This window comes from Leptodactylus fuscus, chromosome 7, assembly GCF_031893055.1.
Source record: "Leptodactylus fuscus isolate aLepFus1 chromosome 7, aLepFus1.hap2, whole genome shotgun sequence".
NCBI lineage: Eukaryota > Metazoa > Chordata > Amphibia > Anura > Leptodactylidae > Leptodactylus > Leptodactylus fuscus.
In genome coordinates, this window is record NC_134271.1 from 27,595,123 (window position 1) to 27,622,894 (window position 27,772).

At 45.5% G+C, this 27,772-nt stretch overlaps 1 protein-coding gene across 1 annotated transcript; it reads right to left on the reverse strand.

The window, feature by feature from the left end:
- Positions 1-313: 313 nt before the first annotated feature.
- On the reverse strand, positions 314-27,533 carry FERMT3 (FERM domain containing kindlin 3). The gene is made up of 15 exons (XM_075281516.1): positions 27,296-27,533; positions 22,171-22,341; positions 20,425-20,658; positions 20,218-20,343; positions 18,256-18,427; positions 17,902-18,004; positions 17,673-17,780; positions 4,409-4,540; positions 3,805-3,854; positions 3,339-3,463; positions 2,648-2,754; positions 2,351-2,563; positions 2,137-2,261; positions 997-1,138; positions 314-705 (listed from the first exon to the last, which is right to left on the reverse strand). Exons 2-15 carry the CDS (start codon positions 22,328-22,330, stop codon positions 523-525), a joined length of 1,980 nt encoding a protein of 659 aa, XP_075137617.1. The 5' UTR covers positions 22,331-22,341; positions 27,296-27,533; the 3' UTR covers positions 314-522.
- Positions 27,534-27,772: the final 239 nt, after the last annotated feature.

Here is a 27,772-nt window from a genome sequence, read left to right on the forward strand (position 1 = left end):
ACTCTGAAAACCAGTGGGTGAAACTCATGAGACTCATTTCACAAGGTTTTCCCAACAACTACTCAGTGACGCCCCATCAGGGGCTTGGCAATCTGTCGCGTGAGGCAAGATACTCATTTTGCCTCATCGCAGATGCGGCCACATCAGTATCAATACCTCACAGTCCCAACTTCTAGTCGTATGTACTAGTAACTCAAACATGAAAACAACCAGAGGGTATTTATTGTACAGCAGTAAAATAAAGGTGACAAGAATTACTAAGTAACATCATTCATAAGAACTAGTCTAGTAATATATATAAAATCATCTCCTGTTATAAGAACAACTCAGTAGAAATAACTTAATACCTGGATAAGTTGAAGACATATTGTACGTTATAATGACAAGTCACGGCTTTACATGTTCCATGATCACGAGCGTGTTGCCCTCTAGTCAAAATCCTAAGCTGTATGGGATATGAAAACAAGTACATGAGCACAGAGCCATTGTATATGGAGAATAATGGTAATAAGTGGACGATTCCTAGAGGGCTTCATGCCCACCAGTAAGTTTATGGAACAAATCTTCATTGAGGCCTTTGGTGCCGCCATCCTTTGCCCGTGTAGACATGAAGATGTAGCCGCCTATGTATTCATGGACAACTTTACAAGACGCAGAAACACAGGTGAAAGCGACATTAATATTCTCAGTAAATTCAATGGACACCTGAAATGGAAGCCAGTAAGAGAATACTTAATATTTGACTGAAATTACGGGTAACCTACAGCCCTCTTCCTGTACTTGGAGGACAATTCTAAGGGAGACATTTTCTTCAAGTTCCTTGACTTCTGATACTAGCTCATAACTATCCCCGTTCTCGTCTATTGGTGTCTATAATGATTATTGCTGCTCCATAATTAAGTCACGGCTACTAGGTTAGTCCGGCTGACATCTTAGGTCTGCATATAGGACAATATACATTACAGTCGCTACAAGTGTATTTCACATTCATCTTACCTGTCGGATATCCCAGTTTACGTTCCACTGCTTCATGTTACTGTACATCCAGGTTTTCACCACATCTCCAACATTCAGGTCTATTCTTATTAAACGGTTGCTGGCAATGCCCAATATCTCATCCCGCCGGGCACCTTTGAACCTGGGGGATTTGGTATAGAAGAGCTTAAAGGGAATGACGTGCCAGATATATAGAAGGTAGGCGCAAAGGTTCAATATGAGTGGGGATTAAAGGAGCGACCTATTATAAGAGATCCATACTGTACAATAACTAGGTGGACAGTAGATTATGGGACGTGAGAGGCTGCACACAACAGTCTGGTATTGGGGTAATGAGAGATGGCTATAGGCATAGTCAGCATAGACTCCCTACTTCACTGTGTATATTCAAAGGGGGTCTGGCAAAAGTTTTGACCCCTCAATGTTGCTGTCAGCACTAGATGCAGGACGGGAAGAGCAGTGTAAGGGTGCAGTCACACAATGTAACGCGGCACTGATTCTTGCACGATAACTCGTGTAAAAATCAGCGCTGCAAAACAGAATCCCATTGACTTCAATGGGTTCTGTTTATCGCGCGTAACACATTGAAATCAATGGGTTAAAAAGCCTCCCATTGATTTCAGTGTGTTACAGGCGTAACGGAACCCATTGAAGTCAATGAGATTCTGTTTTGCAGCGCTGATTCTTACATGAGTTATCGTGTAAGAATCAGTGCTGCATTACATCGTGTGACTGCACCCTAAATATATATGGGGTGGTGGTCATGCAGGTTGAATGACCAAAAAGTCCATATTTGTATATTCCCTGCAGCAGGATCAGAGGTGTCCCCTTCACGAGGAGTGTCCTGGGCTCTTTGTACTAAAGGTTCTCCAGCCCTTCTCCTCTGAGTACAAAAACATTCTCCCCCAATGTCATGTCCACCTCTATGGGGGCTTCCGATTCTCTTTGTTCTGATGATACAAACTTACCCTGTTTTCATCACATTGAAACAGACTATGGGACATGCTCCCGGATGGCTCACTTGCATGTGTGCCCCCCAATTTTTGGATGTTTTAATGCATTTAACGCAAACTCATCTGCATCATCCCAATACCCTATACTGATAATGTTATAATGGACAACATTGGCGAAATCACTGACCTTACAAGGAAGTACGAAATTCCAAAATCAGGCAGAGACTGCCAGTCCTGTATAAAGCGCAGTTTAGCTTCCATAAGTGTAATCTGGGCAATGTTCTGGTAGGCCTCCAGTATACGAGGTGATAACTGAGAAAATCACGTGAAACCAAAATCAGCATGGAAACTCCAGAGACCAACATCTAGAGAGTAATACCAGCATATGGGTTGTAACTCACCTGCTTGAGTTTGAGCTTTTTCTGATATCTGGGTGATACTAGGGCCAGCATGTTGATGGACTCCGCTGCTGAGGCTGACGTGTGTGCATTGGATTTCTGGAGAGTCAAGAAGGATAGTATATTTTGTACTTCTCCATCATAAGAAGAGTCGCCCATGGAACGTCCTTTCGCAGCCAAACGGCACCCAGCCATCCAGCGGGCATACTGCTGCTCCTAAAACCAATTGGTATATTATATCGGTGTAGTTTCTGGTTTATAGGACGTCACAGTGATTTCATGGACATGACTGATACTTACATTTTCACATCTCAGGTAAACCTCATTCATTCCTTCTGGGGATGGGACTAGAAGCTTAATACAGAACTTCTGAGATGCAACGTTGACCTCTGGAATAACTTCACATCCTGGAGAGACATGTGATTACTAGTCATAGTGCTGTATCACTAGTGCTATAAGCGGTGCTCACTTACAGGGAATATTCACGTATAGCTGATAATCTATTGGTCTAGGAGTAAATTCAGATATACTGGCTGTGCCACAGTTTGTACCACAGGGTAGGTCCTCAAATGGTTTAATACAGCTATCATTGAGTTCAATGGAAGCTGTAAAAATCTCTTTGCACTGTGCTCCCCCTAGTGGCGGCCGTAAGAAAATATAGTGGATCTATGTTGGGCAGCAGAAGGGAGAGTTCAGCACTTGCTTCCCCTCCATAGACCCCATAGCAGGTGCATTGTCTGCCCTCACGGTAGGTACGCCATAGCTCCTTACCCTTCATTGTCTGCCCTCACGGTAGGTACGCCATAGCTCCTTACCCTTCATTGTCTACCCTCACGGTAGGTACGCCATAGCTCCTTACCCTTCATTGTCTACCCTCACGGTAGGTACGCCATAGCTCCTTACCCTTCATTGTCTGCCCTCACGGTAGGTACGCCATAGCTCCTTACCCTTCATTGTCTACCCTCACGGTAGGTACGCCATAGCTCCTTACCCTTCAGTGCCAACATTATCAGGGGTTCCCCTCTGGCCTCTTCTTTGCTTTTATAACATGACACATTGGTTCCTTTCAGCATCACCCAATTCTGTTTGTATCCTTTAAGAGTCATTTTCCGTGGCCTAACAACAATAGTAAATGGTTAGTATCCTATGTGATACGGCCACATGTATATCTTCTAATGCAGATTCTCTAGCAAACTGCATTGAATCTGTGACAAAATCTAAGTTTACATGCACATTTTGTTATGGATTTGCCACAAAATTTCCCTCGGTGCATGCAAAGAGTGAAAAAGTCTGCAGCAGATTTAGAATCTGCATCACGGGTCTGTCCTCTGCAGCGTATAGACAAGATCAGCCATGCTGGTGTAATATGCTGCAGATTGTCTGTCTGCAAACCTGAGCGGAAAATAAATCTGCAGCATATCTGTCCCATGTGGACATTCCCTAAAGAAAGACGTTACCTGAAAACTTTCAGATACTCCTGTAGCTCTGGCTCAAGTTCGATTCCTTCCTGGCAAAGAGAGAGGCCCATAAACGTGTAAGTCAGCCATATTATATATCTGTCCATAGTGGAATATTCAGATATAAACCACTTTTCATAAATGGATAGTACAAGTGAATATAAGAAATTTTGTAATATATCTTAATAAAGAAATTTTCAGAGAAAATCACTTTTATCTCTAAAAACGTGTATCTGTATCCAGCCTCACATACAGAAGTCTATGGAGAGGTGGCTGCTGTAAATGGTATAGTGGCAGAGCTTTATCTTACAAGATATAGTGACATTAAAAGTGCTATCTTAGTTACATGGCATAGCTCAGCTTATCATCTGCAGTAGGTGACTTTTATGGGAACTTCCTCCTTTCCCCTCCACTCTCCATAGACTTCTATGTTAAGTGAAGATAGAAGCATTTTTCTCTAATAATAATTATTACAAGGTTTCTTATATTTACTTGCACTATTCCTGTATGAAAAGTTATTTTATAATTGGACTTTAATCTTTATTATAATAGTATGGTGGTCACGTACAGCTTGAGCACTGATAGAGTACTATGTACAACATACCAGGGCCTCACTAGGCGTAGAGGATTCTAATTTAACCTCCAGATGTGACAGCGCCTCATCCAGGTCCTGAAGAGCAGGGTCTTGGGGCAAATTCATGGGATCCGTGGTTGCTGACAGTTTGTTCACATGATACTAGAGAAGTCAGAGAAGAAAATATTCTAAGAATACATTATAGCCCATTATATACCTCTATTATCTCTTCAATATCTATCTATCTATCTATCTATCTATCTATCTATCTATCTATCTATCTATCTATCTATCTCCTATCTATCTATCTATCTATCTATCTATCTATCTAGTATTTATGGTTTGAGGAATGGACCAGGTGTCATCTGAATTTTCCTGGCCAAACCCTGAGTCATGAAGCAAAGAGTCCCTGCAGCTCTATCATGTCTTCTGTAGGGGATGATACAGAAGGGACTCCTGGTATAGATGACTATGATGCTGGGACTCTGGGTCCAGGTTCAGGGTTTGGTCCTGGAAATCCACCCATGTGAAGCCAAACCAATGGTATGTTCACAGAAGCTGGATTTGCCAATCCGGCTGACTTTGATGTACCAAAGGATCCAGAAGAGGATTGACCCCATTTATTCTGCATAGGGAGACTGTGGAAGTTTTTCCATGTGGAGGATGCAAGACCACCAGGGAAGTTGCTATTAACTATTCATTGTTCTATAGTACAGTATTAGAGAAATTAATATTAACCATTTCAATGCCCTAGACCACCTGGAAAAAATACAGTTACGCTCTTCAATGCCCGAGAGTCTAGACCACCAGGGGCAAGATACAGTATATTTCACTGATGTGTTTGATAATACAAAAATTCATATAGAAACAATATAATACATATGTGTGCTTCTGGCCAGCCATGAATTAAAGGCATGGGCGGCTTACGGGGGACAAGTGGATGTCACCTGTGTGCCGCTGGTACACTGGCCGTGCTTCTGTGGCTCCTTTCATTAAATGAATAGGAGCCACAGAAATAGGACCTGTTCTATATTTTCCAGCCCGCACATGTGGCTTTGTAATTCACGGTCATGTGTTCGGGCCCACAGAAATGAATGGGTCAGTGTGCTTTCCGTGAAATACACAGATAGTACACTGATCATGGCCACGGGCGTCTGCAAGGGACCTTACATTGTGTTTAACAACCACCCTAGATATCCCCTTGAGAAATGAAGTTACCTATATATGGTTGATGTAAAATTGTGACTTATATTATGACTTTGGAGATAAGTTACTAATATACAAGATATGGATGGATCACTAATATCCAGGTATATCCTCCCTGGTTACATTTTTACTCTTACATTTGCTGTTTGTCCTATGGAATTGTTTTAATAGTGTAGATTATTTCTATATCACAAAGCAATACATTGTGGATTATTTTAGGTATATTGTAGCGCTGCAGCTGTTCATTGGTACATTGGTTTCCTATAAGCAGTCCTAACCACATAAACCACATAGCAACAGATGCATGTAGGGGAATCATCACCTGCTGCAGAGAAATAGTCAATGGCGGGAAACTTATAAAGGACCTTTTTCACTCTCCACATTCAACCTGAGCGCAGCCAGACTGAATAAGGGCAGGACTGGGTCGATGCTCCCATTCACTTTAATTGTAGCACAGCGGTACAGCTGTATAGCCGACCGTCACCAGTCTCACTCACTGTCACCCACATTCAGCCTGGCAGCGGTCAGGAGTGCGAGAAGGGTCCTTTTCACTTTACTTTGTGGCAACCCCTTTAATCCATTCCCCTGCTGGCGCAAGATGTACCAGAATTATTAAGAGACTCCGCCTGTTTAGTACAAATTCTGTCACACCATGGGGGGTTCCATGTGCCAAAATTGAAGTCTGTGCCAACCATTAAAATAGCTTGAATTATACCTGAAATATATGTCAGTCTCTGGCATTATAGTAAATTTGACAGGCCAAAGCCCCTGCCCACCTTTATCCTTGGTCTTGTCCACTCACTTCCTTAAAACATGGCATATCTTTAGCACAAGAAGGGGCCATTTGCCAAAGATGCATCATGTCCACAGCAAGATGGCGGAGGTTTTGTACAGGATGGGTTTACTGTACAAAAAGTCCACCCTACTCGCTGCCTCTTCTACACTTTGACCTTTTGGACTACAATGGAGATGCGAATGTCATGATAGAGACTCCATATTGTGCTTGATGCAGTGGTCTAGTTATAGGGGTACCAGATGCTCCCAGATTAGAGTCTCATTTAGGTTTTATGGCTATAATATGATTTATTACATGGCCAAAGGACCCGGACCACTTAGTATAGGGTTTTCTTGAAGTTCATTTCTTTTGAACTGTGGAGAACTCTTGTCTTGTACTGAGATGATGAGGTCTAAAGCCATTTGCGGCCCACTATGTTACCTAACCGATTTGGCTTTGGGCCAATCCTAGAGGCATCATCTAAGTGGTCCCCTGGTCTTCACTACAGGTAATCACCAGGTCATTGGGGTAGTCCAGGGGTAGATAAGAGCTGTCCCACGCAGATTAAGAGATACCAGTGTCTAGCAACTAGGAATCAGGCAGGAGTCCTGGAATGAGCCGAGGTCAGGATTGGTGGAATATGTTCACAGTTGGGGGGTCTGGACCACAGGTCTGGTAATGTAGGCTCGGAGGTATGGAATAAGCTGGGGTCAGATACAGGAAAACAGCAGAACACAGGTCAGGGAACAGAGTGAGATAGCAAGCTGGGATCACATACAGGTAATCGACCAGACTAGACACCACACATTCACAGAAAACTAGCAAGCCAGGAGACTGCTCAGACACTTTCTAGAGAGGACGGTGCCTTTTACAACCATGGGATTGGTGGAGGGCACAAAATCCATTATGTGCGCTGGCCCTTTAAGGAGGAAGTTTGTGCCCTGTATGCTTGCAAAGCAGAAGAGGAAAAAGGAGGATGACAGAAAATGACACAACAGTGGGCAGGAGGGGAAGGAGCCGGATGATGCTTGTGAGTAATGCTTAGTAATACATAGTGTTTGTTCAGCCCAAGTTTAAAGTGAACCTGTCAGATGCTGCAGGAGTAGGGGAGAGAAGCTGAACTCTGGGATATTTGGTTTATTGCAGGATTTCTGAGTAAAAAACACTGGTTGTGCAGTGACCCAGAGCGGCCACTGATAGTGAGTTAGGGCCCTTGTGCGCCTGTGGCCAGTAGCTTACTCCTGGGCACTGCTCCCCAGCACCTCTGTGGCACCCCTGTCAGTATTTAGGCAGATGTATCTCTTTTATATAGGTTCTGATGTACTTTGCATTATAAATGTATTGTTATGTACTGTCACTTTAAGTTTCCTGTGTCTGCTAAACATGTGAGTTGTGAGCACCAATCCCTATCCAGTCCTCTCCCTGGGAGGAGCTTCCTTCCTCTCAGGCCTGCAGTCTAGACCTAGAGTCTAGGTAAGGCAGACATACCTGCCACCAGCTCTTAGCTCCTGTGTAGGCCTCAAGCCTGAGGTCTATACACACTTGTTTTCTCTGAAGTTGCAGTGAGACTGCAGGTCTCAGCCGAGACCCCTGACAAGCTGAAATCCGGGTCTGGAAGATATAGCCCGCCGGTACAGCTGGGCTGAAGTGCCTGCACCCCTGAAATCAACTCCTGCACCTTCTACCTCTCCGGACAGAGCCCCGTGAGCTGCGGAAACTCTCCAAGGTCTCCTACCTCCCTAAAGTATTGTGCATACTGTTTGCCAGGAGGGGCAACTACTTCAAGGACCCTCCTGCCTTGCTAGTGGCCTTTCATCGGTCCCCGAGCCACTGCACCCCGACATCACCAAACGTGAGTCTTTATCCGTAACGAGCCAAGTTACGAAGCCGCAGTTATCGCTGTCTCCCACAAGGGCCGGCCTGTCCTATCATCTACCTTCCTACTGTATTTGTACACCTTCACATTGCTAATAGCAACCGTCCTCCCAACTACTGCTAAGGGACATAAGGATTGGTGATTGGTGCCTCACTTAACTCTTCAGTGCCTGTACTGGACTTTGTCACATTGCACTGTGAACCTGCTGCTGCAAAGCACTGTAAGACTGTCGGTTTCTTCAGTAAATTTAACCTGTTCACCCTAACCCTGTGTGGTCGACTGTTATCCTGCACATCGCACCTGGGTGAATGGAAGAGTAGAAAGGGTTGTGGATAATCAGGGATACACCGGGACACCACTCTGCCCAAACGTGACAACACTACATTGCCCGTTGCCCCTGGTTACCACAAGACCCCTTTTTCTGGCGTCACGAACAGGATTTGAACTTTGTGAAAATTGGGCCCCAATTTATTGCTGGACATTATACTCCATCATCGCTACCCCTCCTGTGGACTACCAGCCATCTCAGAGTGAGTAACGAACTGTTGTGTATAAAGGGGTACTGTGCTTTAAAACTGCCGCCATTGGTGTGTGGCCGGTGTGTCTGTGGACTGTATTGCCGCGGGCGCCAAAATCCTCAGGCTGCGCCAGAACCGCCCCCTGGATTGGAGCCAAAAGCCCCAGAGTGTCTCCGCCCCCTCCACAGACTGTGTACTTGCTTTCTGCTGACTCCTCCTCTTGTGGCCTCTGCTCCGGCCGCCATCTTGCTGAAGCCCTGGGCTTCCCCTCTAGTGTTGGGAGGCGTGCCTTCATCTCAGCCGGCCGCAGTGCAGTCCTGGAAAAGGAGTGACGTCACGACCAGCCGCCGACGGCTTCGGAGCTCTGCCCAGCTACAGGGACCGCAACGGAGCGTCCACATCTGCCTCTGCAGCCGCGCAGTGAGTACGCCAGCAGCGCTGGCGAGAGGGTGAAAGCGTGAATTGATTGACCACCCGGCGCAGTGCCGCAAGCACGAGAAAAATTTAAAGAGACAGTACCACATTATCCTACTATCATGTCTGATGCGGACAATGCTCAATTAAATGTTATTCCTGATGATGGACCAGCTGCTGCAGCTACCGGAGTGAACATTCTTCTGGGGGCTCCACACCTACCCAGTTATAGGGGGGACCCCCACACTTTAACAGACTTTAAGGAACAAATACTCCGGGCTTTTCACTTGTTACCTTTATCCCCAGTGCAGCAGGTGAACGTACTGCTGGGCCAGCTGGAAGGAGTCGCCTTCCAAGAAGCTCGCTCCTGGCCCACAGCTGATAAAGACTCTGTTGAAAAGATCTTCACCCGGCTCAAGCGGGAATTTGAACCAAAATCTTCTACAGAGGTGAGACTGGGATTCTTCAATAGAAGACAACAACCAGGTGAGACATTGAGAGACTATGCCTTAGCCCTGCAAACTGCTTTCCGGGCTGTACAGCAAATTGATTCCATTAGTGCGGTTGAAGCTGATAAGATGCTCAAGGACAGATTTATTGAAGGCGTAGACTCCCGGCTAGTGCAAAGACAACTCCGCATGCTAGCGGTGCAGAATCAGGACGTTTCATTTGCAGATTTCAAGTCGCTAGCCATCCAAGTCTTAGGGACCGAGTCACCTTACAGCCCCCTCCTGTACTCTCACCCTTCCAACTTAGAAAGTGGACCGGTTGTCGCACCTACACCTCTGTTACCTGCCGCTCCAGCTGTTCCTGCTGTTACTCAGGCTGCCCAAGTTTCTACACCTGATCTGGTGGCCTGTCTGAAAGATTGCATGGACAGAATAGTTGAAAGTGCTGTTAAAAAATTAGAGGGACTGACAGTGCAAGCCGTGCCTCCCTCTAGGGAGCCTTCCCTGTCCCGCTCTTCCTCACCTGAGCCACGACAGTACTATCCACGTCCCAGGAGTCCTCCACCTGACAGGCCACCACCTGCTAATAGAACTGTTTGCTCTTATTGTAAGAAATTTGGCCACCATCGCAACCAATGCTTTCAGTTAAACGGGATGCCCCCGAGGCAGAGGACCAACCCTCGGGAGGAATATACAGAGGTCCCTCCAAGGCGCCCAAATTCATTGCGCCCTGTCCGTACATCACTGTCCGAATCAATGGAGTCCCATTCGAGGCCCTTATAGACACTGGCTCTCAAGTCACTACCCTAAAGAAGTTTGCTTATGTTCAACACTGGGACCTCAGAGACCTATCCAAAGACATTGGCAGCCAAGGATTTGATCTCTTAGCAAGTAACGGTCAGCCTATTCCTCAACTGGGTTATTGGGAACCCACCATCCAGATTGGCGACTGCCGTCTCCCTCAACAAGGTGTCATTGTCACAGGGGTAGAAGAAGAGGGCTCCGCTGCTTTAGTGCTAGGCATGAATGTCCTTAAGAACTGTTTTGATGAAATAATCAGTGCCTTGCACGTGTCTCTCTCCACTGCTTCTTCTTCCCACAGGAAAGCCATACAACACCATGTCAAGGTGCTGGTGGCACATCAACGGTTCGCTAACCGCAACGGAGAGATCTGCCGTGTCCGGATCCGGGACACTCACCCTGTGACTCTGTCTGCCAACTCTGAGACGATCGTCTGGTGCCACGCACGCCCTGGTGTAAAGAACGAAGATTATCAGGCTCTTCTGGAACCCATCCAGCTGGAGACTCAACCTCTGGTTAAAGCTGCACGCAGTCTTGTGACTGTCACCAACGGTAAGATTCCAGTACGCCTCATCAACATGAGTGACACACCTGTGAGCCTTTACAAATTCACACCGGTTGGCCAATTGCACCAGCTGTGCCCTGCAGATATCCTTGCTGACACAGCTACGGCAAAACAACGGGCTGCTACCACCACACCTTACACAGATAGGACCAGCCCTTCACCCTGGTGGATGGAGCTTAACGTGGGGGACGCTAACACACCTCCAGAATACATCAATGGTGTCATCAACCTGGCCAAACGTCATCACCACGCTTTCAGCAAACACCCCTCTGATTATGGAAAGACCTCCTTAATTCAGCATCGCATCATCACTGGCGATCATCCTCCCATCAAAGAGAGGCACCGGCCTGTTCCTCCTGCAATGTACCAACCTGTCAAGCAGCTGTTGCGGGAAATGAAAGAGGCCAATGTCATCCGAGAAAGTCAGAGCCCCTGGGCCGCTCCTCTTGTGCTAGTCAAAAAGAAGGATGGGACTATCCGATTTTGTGTGGACTATAGAAAATTGAATGCTGTGACCCACAAAGATGCGTACCCTCTGCCACGTATAGAGGAATCCTTGACTGCACTGGGCTCTGCTGCTTACTTTTCCACTCTGGACTTGACAAGTGGCTACTGGCAGGTCCCCATGGCTCCGGAGGACCGCGAAAAGACTGCCTTTACTACTCCCATGGGCCTGTATGAGTTTAATAGCATGCCATTCGGGCTTTGCAACGCACCAGCCACCTTCCAGAGACTGATGGAGAGATGCTTAGGGCATGTGAACTTCCAACATGTGTTGCTCTACTTGGATGACGTCATCATCTATTCCAAGTCTTACAAAGACCATCTACACCACCTTGCTGAAGTGTTCCACGTGCTCACAGAGCACGGTCTCAAGATCAAACCCTCCAAGTGTCACCTCCTGAAACCTCGTGTCAATTACCTAGGCCATATCGTCAGCGCAGAAGGCGTATCACCTGACCCGGACAAAGTCTCCGCTGTTACGGATTGGAAGACACCCTCTACTGTCAAAGAAGTCAGAAGTTTTCTGGGTTTCGCTGGCTATTATCGCCGCTTCATCCCCCACTTCGCACAGATTGCTGAGCCTCTGACAGAACTGCTTCGGGGGTGCCCAAAAGAAAGTTACAACAGAAAGCTGCCAGTAGAGTGGTCCCAGAGACAAGAAACCGCCTTCCAGGCGCTGAAGGCCTTGCTCACCCAGCCTCCTATCCTAGCTTACCCAGACTACAGTCAACCCTTCCGGCTGTATACTGATGCTAGTTTCCAAGGACTTGGTGCTGTGCTGTCTCAGGTGCAAGACAACCGTGAAAGGGTGATCGGCTATGCCAGTCGAAGTCTCCGAGGAGCTGAGAAAAACGATAACAATTATAGCTCCTTCAAGCTCGAACTCCTGGCTCTTGTGTGGGCTATCACTGAAAAATTCAAGGACTATCTTGCTGCATCGTCCTTCGTAGTCTACACTGACAACAATCCCCTGGCGCACCTGAACACCGCACGGCTGGGTGCACTTGAACAAAGATGGGCCTCTAGGCTGGCGACCTACTCCTTCACTATAAAATATAGAAGCGGAAAGACGAACACAAACGCAGATGCCCTGTCACGACTCCAAAATGGAGAAGAGTCTGCTGTTCCAGATGAATGGGAAGAAGTCGAGATGCCGCCTTTCTATAACAGATTCGCCCAGCAAAACGTCATTACCGCTGCTGTAGAAGCAGAAACGTCACCATCTAACTCAATTGATCCTCTACAGGAACCTTCCAAGTGGCTGCTGTTGCAGCAAGAGAGCCGCAGCCTAGGTGAGATACACGACTACCTACTCACCGGAAGAACTCCTGTCCGCCTACGTCAATCTTGTCCAGACCTCGAACTCCTTCGTTTGTGGCGGCAAAGAAAGCGTCTCTTCCTCCAAAAGGGGCTGATCCTCCGAAACACCCTAGATCCAGTGTCCAACCAACGACTTCATCAAATTATTATCCCCAGGAGAGACGCCAACATGGTGCTGGATGCCTACCATGACCAGTCTGGTCACTTCGGGGTCTATAAGACCGAAGCTACAATCCGCCGCCGATTCTATTGGATTGGGATGAGATTCGACATCGAGAAGTGGTGCCAGGAGTGCACCGCCTGCAACTTGACCAAGGCAGGAAGAAGAGACCAGCGTGCACCACTTCACCCCATCCAGACTCAAAGGCCTAACGAACTCGTTGCCCTGGACCATGTAAAATTGGCCCCTACTAGGTCTGGCTACTCCCACGCTCTTACAATGGTAGACCACTTCTCCAAATGGACCGCAGTTGTCCCTGTCAAGGACCTTACCGCCCGCACAACAGCTGCTGTCTTCTACCATGAGTACGTGAAGCACTATGGCTGCCCGGAGAAAGTCCTGACAGATCGTGGTTCTTCCTTTGAATCCCAGCTGTTCCAGGAGTTATGCCAGTACCATGAGTGCAAGAAGTTACGGACAACTGCCTACCATCCCCAAGGCAATGGGCTGTGCGAAAAGGTTAACCAGGTGTTCATCAACATGCTGCGCACAGCCTCAGTGGCAAAACAACAAGAGTGGCCTAATCTCCTTGCTGAGCTGGTGGAAGTCTATAACAACACCGTCCACTGTTCCACTGGCTTCACGCCCTTCTACCTGATGTTCAGGCGACAAGGACAACTCCCAAAAGACCGAGCTCTTGGGATACAGATACCCGACTCTACAAATCCCCTGCCAAGGGATGACTGGGTTACGGAACATCAGAGGAGAATAACAGAGGCACAAGAAATTGTTAATCTCCGAATGGAAGAAGCTCGCCGACGTCAGGAGGAAGATTTCAACCAGCGAGCGCATGCTGTTCCCCTCCAGATTGGAGACAAGGTCTGGCTGAAGAAGGAGCACCGTAGCCACAAGCTAGAACCTCTGTGGGAACCAGAACCATATATCCTCACAGCTGTGCCTTACCCTGATGTATGTGAGATCTTTAAAGAAGGAAGAGCTCCCAAAGTCGTTCACCGAAACCGGCTAAAGCCCTGTCACAGGGAAGAACTGTACATTGCACCGGTGCTGCCACCGAGTGAAGCTCCTATCAGGTACCCTCTTCCTGCTCCAGAGGTACCTCCTCATCCTCCTTCTACCGCCTTCAGAACTATCATTCCCATCAGTGAACTGTGTCAGGAAACCCCTTTTCTCCTGACAGGGTACTACCCATCTGCTCTACAGCCTGCAGCCATGCCTCCGGCTGCACCAACCTTGCCGGCTACACAGCCACTTCTGCCTGCTGCAGAACCTCACGGACTTCCCCCTGCTGCGGAGATTGCTCTCAGGAGGTCTGAGAGAAGCACAAGAGGTGTGCCTCCTGCCCGCTACAAGGATTAAATTCTTTATCTCCTGCATGGACTCTAATGCATCTGAGCCTGCAAAGACTTGCACTTGTTATGGACTGTTTCTTTGTTATGCAACGTTTAAGCTGTGTGCCTGGCTCTGCCATGAACGTTATAAATTTACTTACCTTGCCCCCTTTTACACGGGCTCTAAAGACTATGAGCCCCTTGGATTAGCACTTTGATTTTTATGCTTTTATGTATTTTTCTACTGTTTACACATCTATGCCAATAGGTATATTTTTGATATTTAAAGATGTATACCTTGTTTGCACTACACCTGTTTGCATATATTTGAGTGCCTAACTTCTTCCCTCCTCAGGTTCTCTTAGGCCTAGCCTGCAGGACCCCTAGGGGCCTGATGGTTGCAGTAAATCCTGAGTCGAGGTGACCCAGAACCCCTGTCTTCTAGTTTGGGGACTAGACTGTCCACCAGTCGCCCTCGAGCCCTGCGCCGAGGCCGGCTTTTGTCAAAGCCCGGGGGTGTGCAGTGACCCAGAGCGGCCACTGATAGTGAGTTAGGGCCCTTGTGCGCCTGTGGCCAGTAGCTTACTCCTGGGCACTGCTCCCCAGCACCTCTGTGGCACCCCTGTCAGTATTTAGGCAGATGTATCTCTTTTATATAGGTTCTGATGTACTTTGCATTATAAATGTATTGTTATGTACTGTCACTTTAAGTTTCCTGTGTCTGCTAAACATGTGAGTTGTGAGCACCAATCCCTATCCAGTCCTCTCCCTGGGAGGAGCTTCCTTCCTCTCAGGCCTGCAGTCTAGACCTAGAGTCTAGGTAAGGCAGACATACCTGCCACCAGCTCTTAGCTCCTGTGTAGGCCTCAAGCCTGAGGTCTATACACACTTGTTTTCTCTGAAGTTGCAGTGAGACTGCAGGTCTCAGCCGAGACCCCTGACAAGCTGAAATCCGGGTCTGGAAGATATAGCCCGCCGGTACAGCTGGGCTGAAGTGCCTGCACCCCTGAAATCAACTCCTGCACCTTCTACCTCTCCGGACAGAGCCCCGCGAGCTGCGGAAACTCTCCAAGGTCTCCTACCTCCCTAAAGTATTGTGCATACTGTTTGCCAGGAGGGGCAACTACTTCAAGGACCCTCCTGCCTTGCTAGTGGCCTTTCATCGGTCCCCGAGCCACTGCACCCCGACATCACCAAACGTGAGTCTTTATCCGTAACGAGCCAAGTTACGAAGCCGCAGTTATCGTTGTCTCCCACAAGGGCTGGCCTGTCCTATCATCTACCTTCCTACTGTATTTGTACACCTTCACATTGCTAATAGCAACCGTCCTCCCAACTACTGCTAAGGGACATAAGGATTGGTGATTGGTGCCTCACTTAACTCTTCAGTGCCTGTACTGGACTTTGTCACATTGCACTGTGAACCTGCTGCTGCAAAGCACTGTAAGACTGTCGGTTTCTTCAGTAAATTTAACCTGTTCACCCTAACCCTGTGTGGTCGACTGTTATCCTGCACATCGCACCTGGGTGAATGGAAGAGTAGAAAGGGTTGTGGATAATCAGGGATACAACGGGACACCACTCTGCCCAAACGTGACAACACTACATTGCCCGTTGCCCCTGGTTACCACAGTTGCACAATACTGAGATATTAAACTCGCTACATGTGTGTATCAGATATACCTACTAGTACACTATGCTGGGAGACAGACTCCTAGCAGTATAGTTATGTATGCTAATAGTCCATGTCTCTCTGCTACAGACTGTCCCATAGTGATTGCAATACACGGCAGTATCTATGGAAGACACAGGGACGCCGAGCGTCATAGATCACTGTAATAGTAGGAGTCATCTCCTGGTATAGTGTACAAGCCAGTAATCCAACATCCCTATGGACTGAGTCTCCTATCTGAGAACCGGTAGTGTGAAACCAGCCTAAATCTACAGGACTCCTAGGAAAGACATTGAGAGTCCGGCTTACCTGTCCACACGGTGATTGACAGACTCTCCCTATATCAGTGTGTTCACATCATAAGGCTGTCAATCACTATGTGTATGTGTGTGTGTGTGGGGGGGTACTGTACAAATGTGTAGGCAACTGTAGAAAGATATCATAAAGTAAGAATGTCTGCAGAAATAGAAGAATTAAACATTTTTGTCAATTATCAAAACGAAGTGAAAGAAGAAAAGAGAAATGTAAATCCCATCAATATTTGGTGGAGGAGTCCTGGAAGTGATTATATAGCCCTGATCTCACCATCATCCAGTCTGTCTGGGATGACATGAAGAGACAGAAGGATTGGAGCAAGTCTATATCCACAGAAGATCTGGGCTTATTTCTCCAAGATGGCGGGAACATCTACTCTGCATTTTAATGGGATAAACCTGCAATTATAGATGTTTTTTCTACCTAAATTCAATTTACTTTGTAGCTCGCAGATGATTTTTAGATGGCTCATGAACACTTACATCGTACGGATGATATAGAAACATTAATGAACGATGGCTAAATTACCCGTGGAGAATTGCATCCTGAACTCCAGAGGGAACACTGGCATTAATGTAGAACATAAAGTCTTAACAGGACCATTTGCAGGTAATGAATGTCCTATTACTACCGAGGGAAGAATAAAATGATCAATGTATGCAGCGTACTGAATGCTAAAGGAAATCATAGCATCAAGCAATATACCATATTATAGAACAACTGCAATACACATACACCTAAAAAACCCTGACATTCAAGGGATAGAAATACTGATCAATAACGTTAAAGGGGTTGCCCGGTCTCAAATTGAATCTTCATACTCATGTCCTATCCTCAAGAGAGGTCATCTTTATGTGATCTGTCCAGGTCCGATAAATTGACCCTGCACAGATCATGTATCCGCCTTTATTTGCTGGGTGGCGGCTGCACTGCTGTTCCTATATAAGTAATAGGACGACACTGCAATTCACTGGATCCAATATTATTGCAGCGGCTGTCACTGTATGTGAAACTTGTCTACTAGCAGCAACCAAGACTAAAAATCTGTTAGAACAGATGTCCCGTGCAGTGTCCTGGGATATGTCATCAGTATGAAAATTCACTTTGCGGATGGACAAACCCTTTAATACCATGTCAACTATTCTGAGATACTGGTGACCACCACTGATCTAGACACTCATAGAATTCAGGAGGAACCGTGTTTTTGCTTGGACGTTTGGGGACAGTGATGTGTACATTGATTTCCATTTAGTATAAGCAGCTCCATCCTTATATTAAGACCAAGGACTGGTTTGTGAGAACATGGCTGATATTTGAGAACATGACTTGGCATGTATTACTGAAAAAACAGTAGCAAACATATCTGTTACCTGTAGAGCACCAAACATCATCATCTCTTCTTCTGTGCACTCTGTTTCTTCTAGAAGAACTGCCCACCGCGCCTGCTCAAACAGGAGGTTGATCCGTACCGCGTCCATCTGAGGGAGACATTTTATTGAATGAGTCCCTGTATTGCTCCATATTTCTATATAGACCTCCTGTCACCACCATACTTCTGGACAACAATCTTATAGACTAGCATGTTATATGTCCTCTCACCTTGGCATCTAAGTCATGAAAAGTGTAATATTTAAAGCGAAGCCATAGTCTGTCGCCTTCTTGGACTCCTTGCTGCATGAGACACTTGGAGGAGTCCAACCACCTGTATATGAGAAGACGGTAATGTAAGTACAACTATATAGCGTCTGTAGGGTAGTATATAAAGATAACTGGGCGTAGCAAGAACAGGACTGGGTACAAATAGGGTAACTTATACATTTAGCAGCACCTATGCAAAATGCTACTAAGTAAGCTTGTCACCCGCGGCCATGGACAGGCATTTCAAGCAAGGACTGAGCCACATAAAGCGTGCGCTACAAGACGCTACTGTTCTGTATATTTTGTCGTTCATACCTGGCATGCACTGCTGTTTTATCGGTCACTGAAGTAGCTTTGTATCTTTTTTGTATATCTTCAGGCGTCAGTCCAGTTTGGCAGACGGATAAAGCTCTGTAACACTCTTGTCCCTCAGGAGAACCAATAAAGTGGGGTGGAACTCCCCCGAATTGTGCCTGTCCTTCTCTGGCTGTAATGGGGATAGAAAAAGAAGGAGTCAATAGGAAAATGGATATCAATGGATCTCAAACAGAGGAGGTCAGAGATATAAGCTGGCCAAACATCATAGAAATGCTGTTCAAACCGGCGACTGACCAGACCGGCCAACCATCTAATGTGTGGGATGTCCTGACAACTGATGATGGGGTAGACAAGACCCGGTTGTTGACACTTGCTCCTATTGTCTTGAAGAGAGATAAGTTGCCATCAGACGTGTGTGACTTTGTCTTCCCCCTCTCTAGTCAGTGCCTTCCTGGCCGACCCAAGTGTATACAGATGCAGCTCAATAAATTAGAAGAATAAACCCTAGCAGGATTTTTCGGGATTTTTTTGATATGCCTGAAATATAAACCCTAATCCTAAAATAAGCCCTAGTTACAGTTCATTACAGATAAAGGGCCCAGGCAGATATACATGCAAAGAAGTGAACAGAATACAGCAGAACCGATATAGTAGACCCTTCATCAAGGAAAGCAGACACCCCCCCAAAAGAATCACAACCCCTAAAGAATTGGACACTGATTTTAACGAAACTATCTGTCCAAGATGGCACTAGTGAGATAGTCCTCCGCAACAATAAGCGTTGACTACTGGTAGTGCCAGTCTCTCACACACTGACCGGGTAGTCCTGCTGGCATCACTCCATTATGGCTGCTTCCAGTCACCAGGGGTAGCCTACTACACTTGGCTGCAGTGGATCTAAGTAGGTCAGATGAGTGGATTGTTGTTCATGGGAAAAAAAATAAGACACCCCCTGAAAATAAGCCCTAACCCATCTTTTGGATCAAAAAAAATTATATTACCCTGTCTTATTTTCGTAGAAACATGGTAGTTGCACAATCAATAATCCGTAGTTGCATGGAGAAGGAGTGTGTTTTATTGTCTTAAGAAGAACTTTCACTACCTCCACCACTTCTAATTCTTAGCATCTGTCAATAGTCGCCGATCCACTGATTCCAGCACAATTAGAATTTTCTCTCTTTGCCCCCACCATTCCTGAGCAAGAAGTGCAGTTAGTTTTGGTGCCTGATGTGTTATTTAGGCTCTAAAATCTCAGAGGGGGCGGTTTCAGGCATGGGGGCATGATTCAGAGCTCAGAATCACACCTCTCACCCACTCCTGCCTGACAGTACAGAGACTAAATAGCAGATCAGGCACCAAAACTAATAGCATTGATTGCTCAGGAATGGCGGGGGCTAGAGAGAGAATTCCAACTGTGCCTGAATTATTGGAGCAGCAGCTAACAAATGATATAAGAGCTGGACTTGTTGGAGGTGTGAAAGCTCCTGTTTAAAGGGTTATCAAGAAGGTATCATAGTCTTCATAGTGGTTTGGGACCAAATAGAGGAGGAAGGGAACGATAAGTTGCATGGGGAGGGGGGGCAAAACCAGCATTTGAACCAGGGCCCATAAGCTTTTACTTGCATTGCTGGTTGGCATGAGAGTAGCCGTTCATCAGTTTGGTAATTATTTCTTCTTGTATTTTTTTTAACCAATTCTGAACCTTTTACATAGAATTTTAACAAGTCTGACAAAATCCTATAGTATCCCATAAAATGGTCGGGCATTGGTGGCAATGCATTTGTAGTGGAATGGGATACTTTTGAAGACACGTTTGGCACAATTTGACTCTTAAGATGGGGAAATATAGAACGCTTTTGATAGAGGATACCCAACGATAGGAACAGTTTACAGGGGTTCCCCCATGATAAGGTTAGGGTTCCTAGATCTAGAGGCTAAGCACATTATATTACTCATTACCTGCTGTGGGCTGGAAGGAGGTGAGGTCAAAAATCTCCTGCGTCACTTGGTCCTTTTCTTTCTTTTTCTTTTTTTCTCGTTCTTCAGGGGCTTTCAGGAAAGAAAGTTCTTCTGGATGTCTGATCCCTGTAGAGCGCAAAGTAAGTGAATATTCTGCATTATGCAACCTAAACAATGTGTAACATACCGTATATAACAGACACTTACCGAGTATCTTACAGACCTCAGCACATGCACTAAATGTGGTGCTGGAGAAGCAAACGCGGATCCTAAGGGAACGCTGGTTGGGCAAAGACAGGATGACAGGCTTGTGTTGAGGCATAAAATATAGAAGGGCGTCTGCCAGGATACCATATTTGTCCAATGTCCAGTTAGTTCTAAGCAACCATTGACGTTTCTGCTTCCACCATAGGGCATGGTCAGACCAATCCTTGCTAATACCTGCATTATAAGAGGAACTACTATAAGTGACCTCAACAAAACCAAAATATTACATTGGTCACCTCTCCTGACCTGTCTGTACTCATATATACCCGTATTTTGCGGACTATAAGGTGCATTATCCATGAGCGCCTTATAGTCCTGTCTAGGTTCATATATAAGGCGCACCGGACAGCGCTGTGCCTTATATTCCGGTGTGCCTTATATATGAACCATATGTGATTGAAAGCGGTGGTACGCAGACTTTGCCGGTGGCCGCTTAACCCCCTGCGTGCCAGCCGCTTCTATTCATTTCAATGGCATGCTTCCATTGAAATGAATGTAAGCGCTTGGCACGCGAGGAGTTAAGCGGCGGCTGCCGGCAAAGTCTGTGTGCCGCTTCCATACATTGCAATGGGAGCGTGCTATTCGAATAGTATTCGCTCATCTCTAACTTAAATTGTAAGAAGTTACAATTGAAGTTAGAGATGAGCGAATACTATTCGAATAGCACGCTCCCATTGCAATGTATGGAAGTGGCACGCAGACTTTGCCGGCGGCCGCCGCTTAACTCCTCGCGTGCCGAGCACTTCCATCCATATATAAGGCGCACCGGACTATAAGGCGCACTTTCGATTTATGAGGAAATCGTAGGATTTTATGTGCGCCTTATAGTCCGGAAAATACGGTACTTGCATTCACCCAAAAAATAAAAAAATTCTGGAGCATCTTTACTCTGCATTGTGCTCCTCTCTTATCCCTCCTGCAAATGTATGACATATAGGTGTTCCCATTCTCCAGGCTTCTAGGACCTGCCTCAACACATCCTAATGCAATGTGTCCATGGAACATGTAAACCTATCCTGGCACGGTGATATCAATGCCGAAACCGTCAGGCTGCGTTCCCACGGAGTAACGTGCCGCGCATTCAGACACGTATACACGTGCCAGAGTGAAGTGAATGGGATCTGTTTTGAGTGCTCACAATGTGTGCCGGCTTACGGGCGCTACACATTGAAATCAATGGGAGGCTTTTTAACCCACGTGTATATGTGTCTGAATGTGCGACGCGTTACTCCTGACGGTGTCGGCATTGATTTCACCGTGTCAGGATGGGTTTACATGTTCTATGGACACATTGCATTGGGATGTGGTCGAAGACCAAGCCAACACATAGATTGATCTGGTTTTCTAATGGCTGAAGCTACAAGCACACCCAGCCCCTACTTTATGAACCTACTACACCTGCCTGCCTTATATAAGGATCCTTCTAATACTGCAGTTATAGCGGCCGCTACTCTTCGGCATCTATTTGCAGAACCCATCTTCCTCTTTCCCATCGTTTAAGTTATTTTTGTTTCTTAAGTGTCAGGCCTTGACAGGGATAGGAGGAAGTAAGAACCACAGAGAAGCCTGGAATAAGAAGATTACACTACAGGAACATTCAGCGGATACCACAAAAGTGGACCTACGATATGTTTGGGGACAGAGGTGCAGGGAAGCTTCAGATAATACTGACTAATGTTATCTTACCGATTTTCTCCACCAGTTGTAGCATGACTCCCCCGATGTGTTGGTCTCCGGTTACTCGGAGAGTTATTGGATCTGCTTCTTCTCCAAGATCCTCCACATGGAGTTTCAGCTCCCAGGAGGAATCAATATATTCTCCGCTGGCGGTCTGAATTCCAGCCATATTTACTCCACCTGTCCATCAATGACATAAAATACATATAATTCAGTCTATAGAGTTTTCATTATGTCTTTATATGTTCATTCATATTCCAATATCTTTAGGGTATGACCTCATCAGGATTTTATCATCTCAGGTAAGGTCGGGGCCACACGAGGAGGGATGATAGCGGATTACCCACCGCAAACACCCCGGCAGGTGTGTCCCAACATGTAACAGGAAGGTTATATAGAGTCTGAGTGTGTCAGGACTGTTATTATGGCATATACCAGGATATTACAGGGTCTGGGTATGACTGCAGAGGACTACAACTCACACCATGTGGATAAGCTCTAAAAGCTTAAGTCAAGACAACCCCTTTAAATGGGGTGTAGATATGGCTTGAAGGGGCGTGACCACACCTGGAGGAGGATAACTGATGGACGTGACTGATATTGGGTCCCTGATCTTATATTGCCAAAACAGAGAAGGATGCAAAGTATGTAATGGCGCCACCATGAGACTCCATTCACTGACACGAGTGAAGAAGTCGGAGGGCAGCACAGCGATCTTTGGCCGCACAATGGCCAGTCGCTGTGTATCCCTAATAGTGATGAGCGAGTACTGTTCGGATCAGCCGATCCGAACAGCACGCTCCATAGAAATGAATGGATGCACCTGATACTTCCGCTTTGACGTCGGCCGGCTGCTTAACCCCCCGCGTGCCGGCTACGTCCATTCATTTCTATGCAAGCGTGCTGTTCGGATCGGCTGATCCAAACAGTACTCACTCATCTCTAATCCCTAACACTAGATCTGCATCACTTGAACATGTTCTAGGCAGGTTTTCGACAGCTGGATGTAAATATTTTTTTGCACTCACTGACAGCAAGCACAGGTCTTAAAACTTAAACATTGTGTTACTTCCTAATACACTTTGTGTTTCAATTCCTCAATTCCTCTTCATTACACAATCCAGCTTTAGTTCTATACAGCCAGAAATTTCCATACATTAAAGGGAACTTGTCATATTGATAATACAGTCCAGCCTGCAGGCAGCATGTTATAGAGCAGGAGAGCTGAGTGAATTGATAAATAAGAAGAAAGCCCAGCTGTTTCTATGGATAGGAGTCCAGTGGGCGGTCCTACATGACAGCCTGCCCACTATGAGTATGCATAGATACAGAGAAATAACAGCGATTTAGAGCAATAAATGACAGGTTATACCTTTTATATCTTTTCCCACAATCCTATCTATCAATCTGCTCGGTTCCCCCTGCTGTAGATCAGACACCATGTTCAACATGACAGGTTCCCTTTAGGCCAGATGCATTAAGGCGTAACTAAACATTCAGACAACTTTTGATTTTCTGACAGAATTTGTTTCGTTAATACATTAATATCCTTTATTAACACATTTTGGCTCCTTTCTGTGAAATCCTGCATTTTTTCACTTTTTCCTTTGGTTCTCTATGGAGAGCTGTCCCCTCCCTTCTTCTCATTGTGTATGGCTTGTGTGACATGAAGAGAAAGGGGGAGGGTCACTTCAAATGGATATATCTTGGGCGTTATCCTATCCTATCCTTCCTACTAATACTAATATTCTAAATGTGAAAGTTTGGATGTTTGTGTTTGTTACTAGATCACGCAAAATCTGCTGAACAGATTTGGATGAAATTTGGCACATACATAGATTGTATCCTCAATTAACACATAGGCTCCTTTTTATCTCAATAAATGACATGGCTTCACAACTGTTATGAATTTATGGTCATATACTATATTAAGTGGTCTTGGCTGCAGCTTATCTCAGTTAATTGGAGTTTGCTGATAAAGCCAGGTCTGTTATCTCTCTATGTAAACACACAGATAACACTGAGTCCATTGAGTAAAAGCATTTGCATTTTATCTGATCTGCTCCAGGCAGTGCTGACACACTGGATGGGAAAATACCTTTAATCCAAATTGGCAGTTTGACAATTTTAAAGCTGCCCGAAAAAAAGAAAATGTAAATTTGTCGCAAGATTCTAAAACAATCTATGAAGGTAGCCAGAAGTCACAGCGTTCTCCTCACGCAGAGCTGACAGGGATCATCAATGCCAACAACATACTCATATGGCATCCCATTGAGCTGCTGAGATGCCGGAACAATCACGGGCAAGGCGCAAGGAACAAGTTCAGCGGCAGCACTGCTTGACAGCTGCTGAAACACCGGAGCAGGCAGATCATAAACGCCAACAACATGCTCATTATATGGTGTCCCAGACAGCTGATGAGATGCCGGAAAAATCACAGGCACATCGCGAGAAACCAGTTCAGCAGCAGGTCAGCTTGAGAGCTGCCGAAACACTGGAGCATGCGAACCAGACAGCAGCAATTTGCCAACAACACGCACACGAAGTCACGGGCAGAGGCTAGTAGAACATAGAAACTTGCTTTTGGTGTTATATTGGTGTCATATGGTATTAAAGAAGCCTGTATGAGTTACTAAGATATTTATATGCTTCTCTTTCATATGACGCCAAAAGCAAGTTTCTAAGTTTTACAATGTCTGCGATATGGCCATTGGAAGTGACTCGCCCCCGCCATCATTTTCTCTTCTTGTCATACACAATGAGAAGCAGAAAGAGGTCTAAATAGAGACGCAAGGGTAAGAGTGACAAAGTGCAGGATTTCACAGAAAGGAGTCACAATTTGTTAATAAAGTATATTATAAAACGTATTGATAACACAAATACTGCCAGAAAATCACAAGTTGTCCAAAACTTTAGTTATGCTTTCAGTAGACTTTGTATATACACCTGCTGTCTACGTCTCAGTGCCAACACCGGGCTGAACAAGTGCGACATTCTGTAAGTTTGCAGCCAGTAGACGTGCAGCGACTAGCAGGAAGAGGAAGTGTCTTTGATCACAAGAAATGTAAGTTTTTTTCAAACATCGTAAGATACATATATAATAAATATTATAGTGAGTGTATATCATCTAAAGATTATTCAATATTTTTCAAATTCTGTGTATTTGTCACAATTCTCTGACAATTTACTCCGGTCAGAAATGACCTATTGACCTGACACAACTAATATTCACTAGATTGTCATAAGCGTGCACATGGCCACACCTTTCACAGGAAGTTCTATATTTCCTAACATGAGCATTGCACATTTTACTGACAGCTGTGCCAAAATTAGCCTAGGAATAGAAGAGTAAGACAAGTGGTTTCTTAGTCATGCCCGCAGTAGAGTATACATGTATGGTGGACAGCAGAGGGGTAATCCAGAAATTACAAATTATCGATAGAATAGAGGGTATCTGTCTGATCGGTGGAGGTCCAACCAGTGGGAGCCCAACCACAAGAACAGGGGTCCTATGTGCCCCATAGGAAGTAGCAGAGTGTGCATGCGAGCTCTACTGGACTGCCAAGGGGAACCTGAGCTCTATCTCCTGTGGCCTCAATGCAGCAGCAATGCGCAAGCGTGACTTACCGATGTGATCGTTGATTTTCCTTGCAGTTTGACCCTCAACTGATCAGATAGTAGGATAGGATGACTTGTAATAACTGGAATATCCCTTTTAAATCTTATTAAATATATGGTTAAATGATAGTGTCTGTACCCATCAGCTCAATCCCACCCTGCTGATAGATAGGTTAGGGTAACCTGAATCAAGCAGTGTTATCCCGATGCTTATGTTGGCTAGATATTGCAGTTTTGTCAATGTGCAAATGAGTTATTTGGAGCAACAAGTGCATTATGATTGCTCCCATCTCTGACTGACAGGGTAGGCTTTGTATACCTAATTTCGTCTGGCCCTGAGTTCTTTCACACTTGCCACTGCTCATATTCTTGGCGCATGCGCAGTTCTACTATGATGCTTGTCTGGGTCAAATCAAATGTATTCCACATGTGCTGACAATATGAGCACTGGCGAGTGCTATAGAGCCTCCATTGCAAATTTTTTCATGTTTAGTGGAAGGAATTAAATTGCATTTCACATATAATCCATAGACACTAGTATACACCAATAGGAGTCCATCCTGCAGTATGGCACAGTATAGACTTCTCTGGGTGCTGCATTATGGGCACATACAAAGTGGATTTTTTTTTATGGACAGTGGGCATGTGCACAAATGAGATTTACTAAAAATCACCTTACTATATTTTGAGAATACACAATTTTAAGTTACACACACAACCAACACTTCTATCTCCTCTCTCAAGGAAGGGAGACAAGAGGGACACCGGGGATGTTGTGTGGTAGATGCCCCAGGTGGCTTACTTTACATTTTTCAGAGGAGTTTTAGGCTGAGGCCCACTTTGCGGAAACAGCGTTTTTTATTGCAGATATTGATGCAGCTTTTTGAGTCAAAGTCAGGAGTGGCATATAAAGGCAAGGAAGCTCTTAGACGTCTCCCTTCTGTTAAATCCACTCCTGACTTCAGGTCAAAAAACTGCAACACAAAAAAGTAAAAAAAAATCTACTGAGTTTCCACAACATGGGGCCTCACCCTTAACCTAATATAGTTGTCCACGGCAATAAACCACTGTTTCTTTGACAAGTTTTAATACATCTCCCCCATGTGTCCTAGTGAAGGTCATTTTATACAAGACAAAGAACATCACATTTACATGATACATTTACCCGCATATAATCGCAGATCTCTTCTAGTTCTGCAAAAAGAATTGCGTAAAAATGGAGATATTTATCTCATAGGAAGTAATGTGAATTTGATGTGAACTTCTTATAACCGTAGACATCCACTTGTCTTGACAAACTACAACCAAAGCTTTTGTTCATCATACTGTGCACTAAAACCCTCTCCGCTGGTAGATCACAAGGTAACAACGAAAAAGTTGCAGCCATTCAGAACAAATAATGATACTTCCCTACTCTGGGCACAGCGTTACTTTCTCTTGCAGGACCAGGAAAGCCTGTACATTACTATTACCAGTATCTTCTGATCTCCCCACAATACCATAACAGCTGACTTACCTTCTGGTTATATTTAGTAGTTTTCGGTCTCCTTTTGTTTCGCAGAGTGCTGTAGGACCTCTTTACGCTGCCCCTTGTTCGCTGTCCCCTCCCTTCTGAGAGATGTCCTCTTTCCTGTCACTCTAGATTTACAATGTTTCCTCTTAGGTTCACTTTATCACTCTCTTCGCCTTCTTCCGGTAGACATTACGTCTCTTACTTACGGTATTATTTTGTACTTACCTTACTAGTGCTTTGCCCTCCTATGTTCTCTACTCTCGGCTTTACCATGAACTACTATGGTCTATAGGTTGTTATAGATGACTATTTGTACCTAGTCTTTGTACCATCCTTCACGTCTATATAACCGCTCTTTACTCTCTCATTCCTGTGTCGCCTACACTACCCTCTCATGTTAGTCTTCTGCAGTAAATGCTGTGTATCTACAATGCCCTCCTCTCCTTCCTCCTTTAGTTTCCTCCTTAACCTCCACTTCTC

Coding starts and splice junctions, on each gene's coding strand:
- FERMT3 (XM_075281516.1), bottom strand. CDS start 22,330: ATGGCTGGAATTCAGACCGCCAGCGGAGAATATATTGATTCCTCCTGG. Junction 20,344..20,424: donor TGAGGTCTGTAAGATACTCG/GTAAGTGTCTGT, acceptor TGCGCTCTACAG/GGATCAGACATCCAGAAGAA. Junction 2,262..2,350: donor AAAAGCTCAAACTCAAGCAG/GTGAGTTACAAC, acceptor TGATTTTCTCAG/TTATCACCTCGTATACTGGA.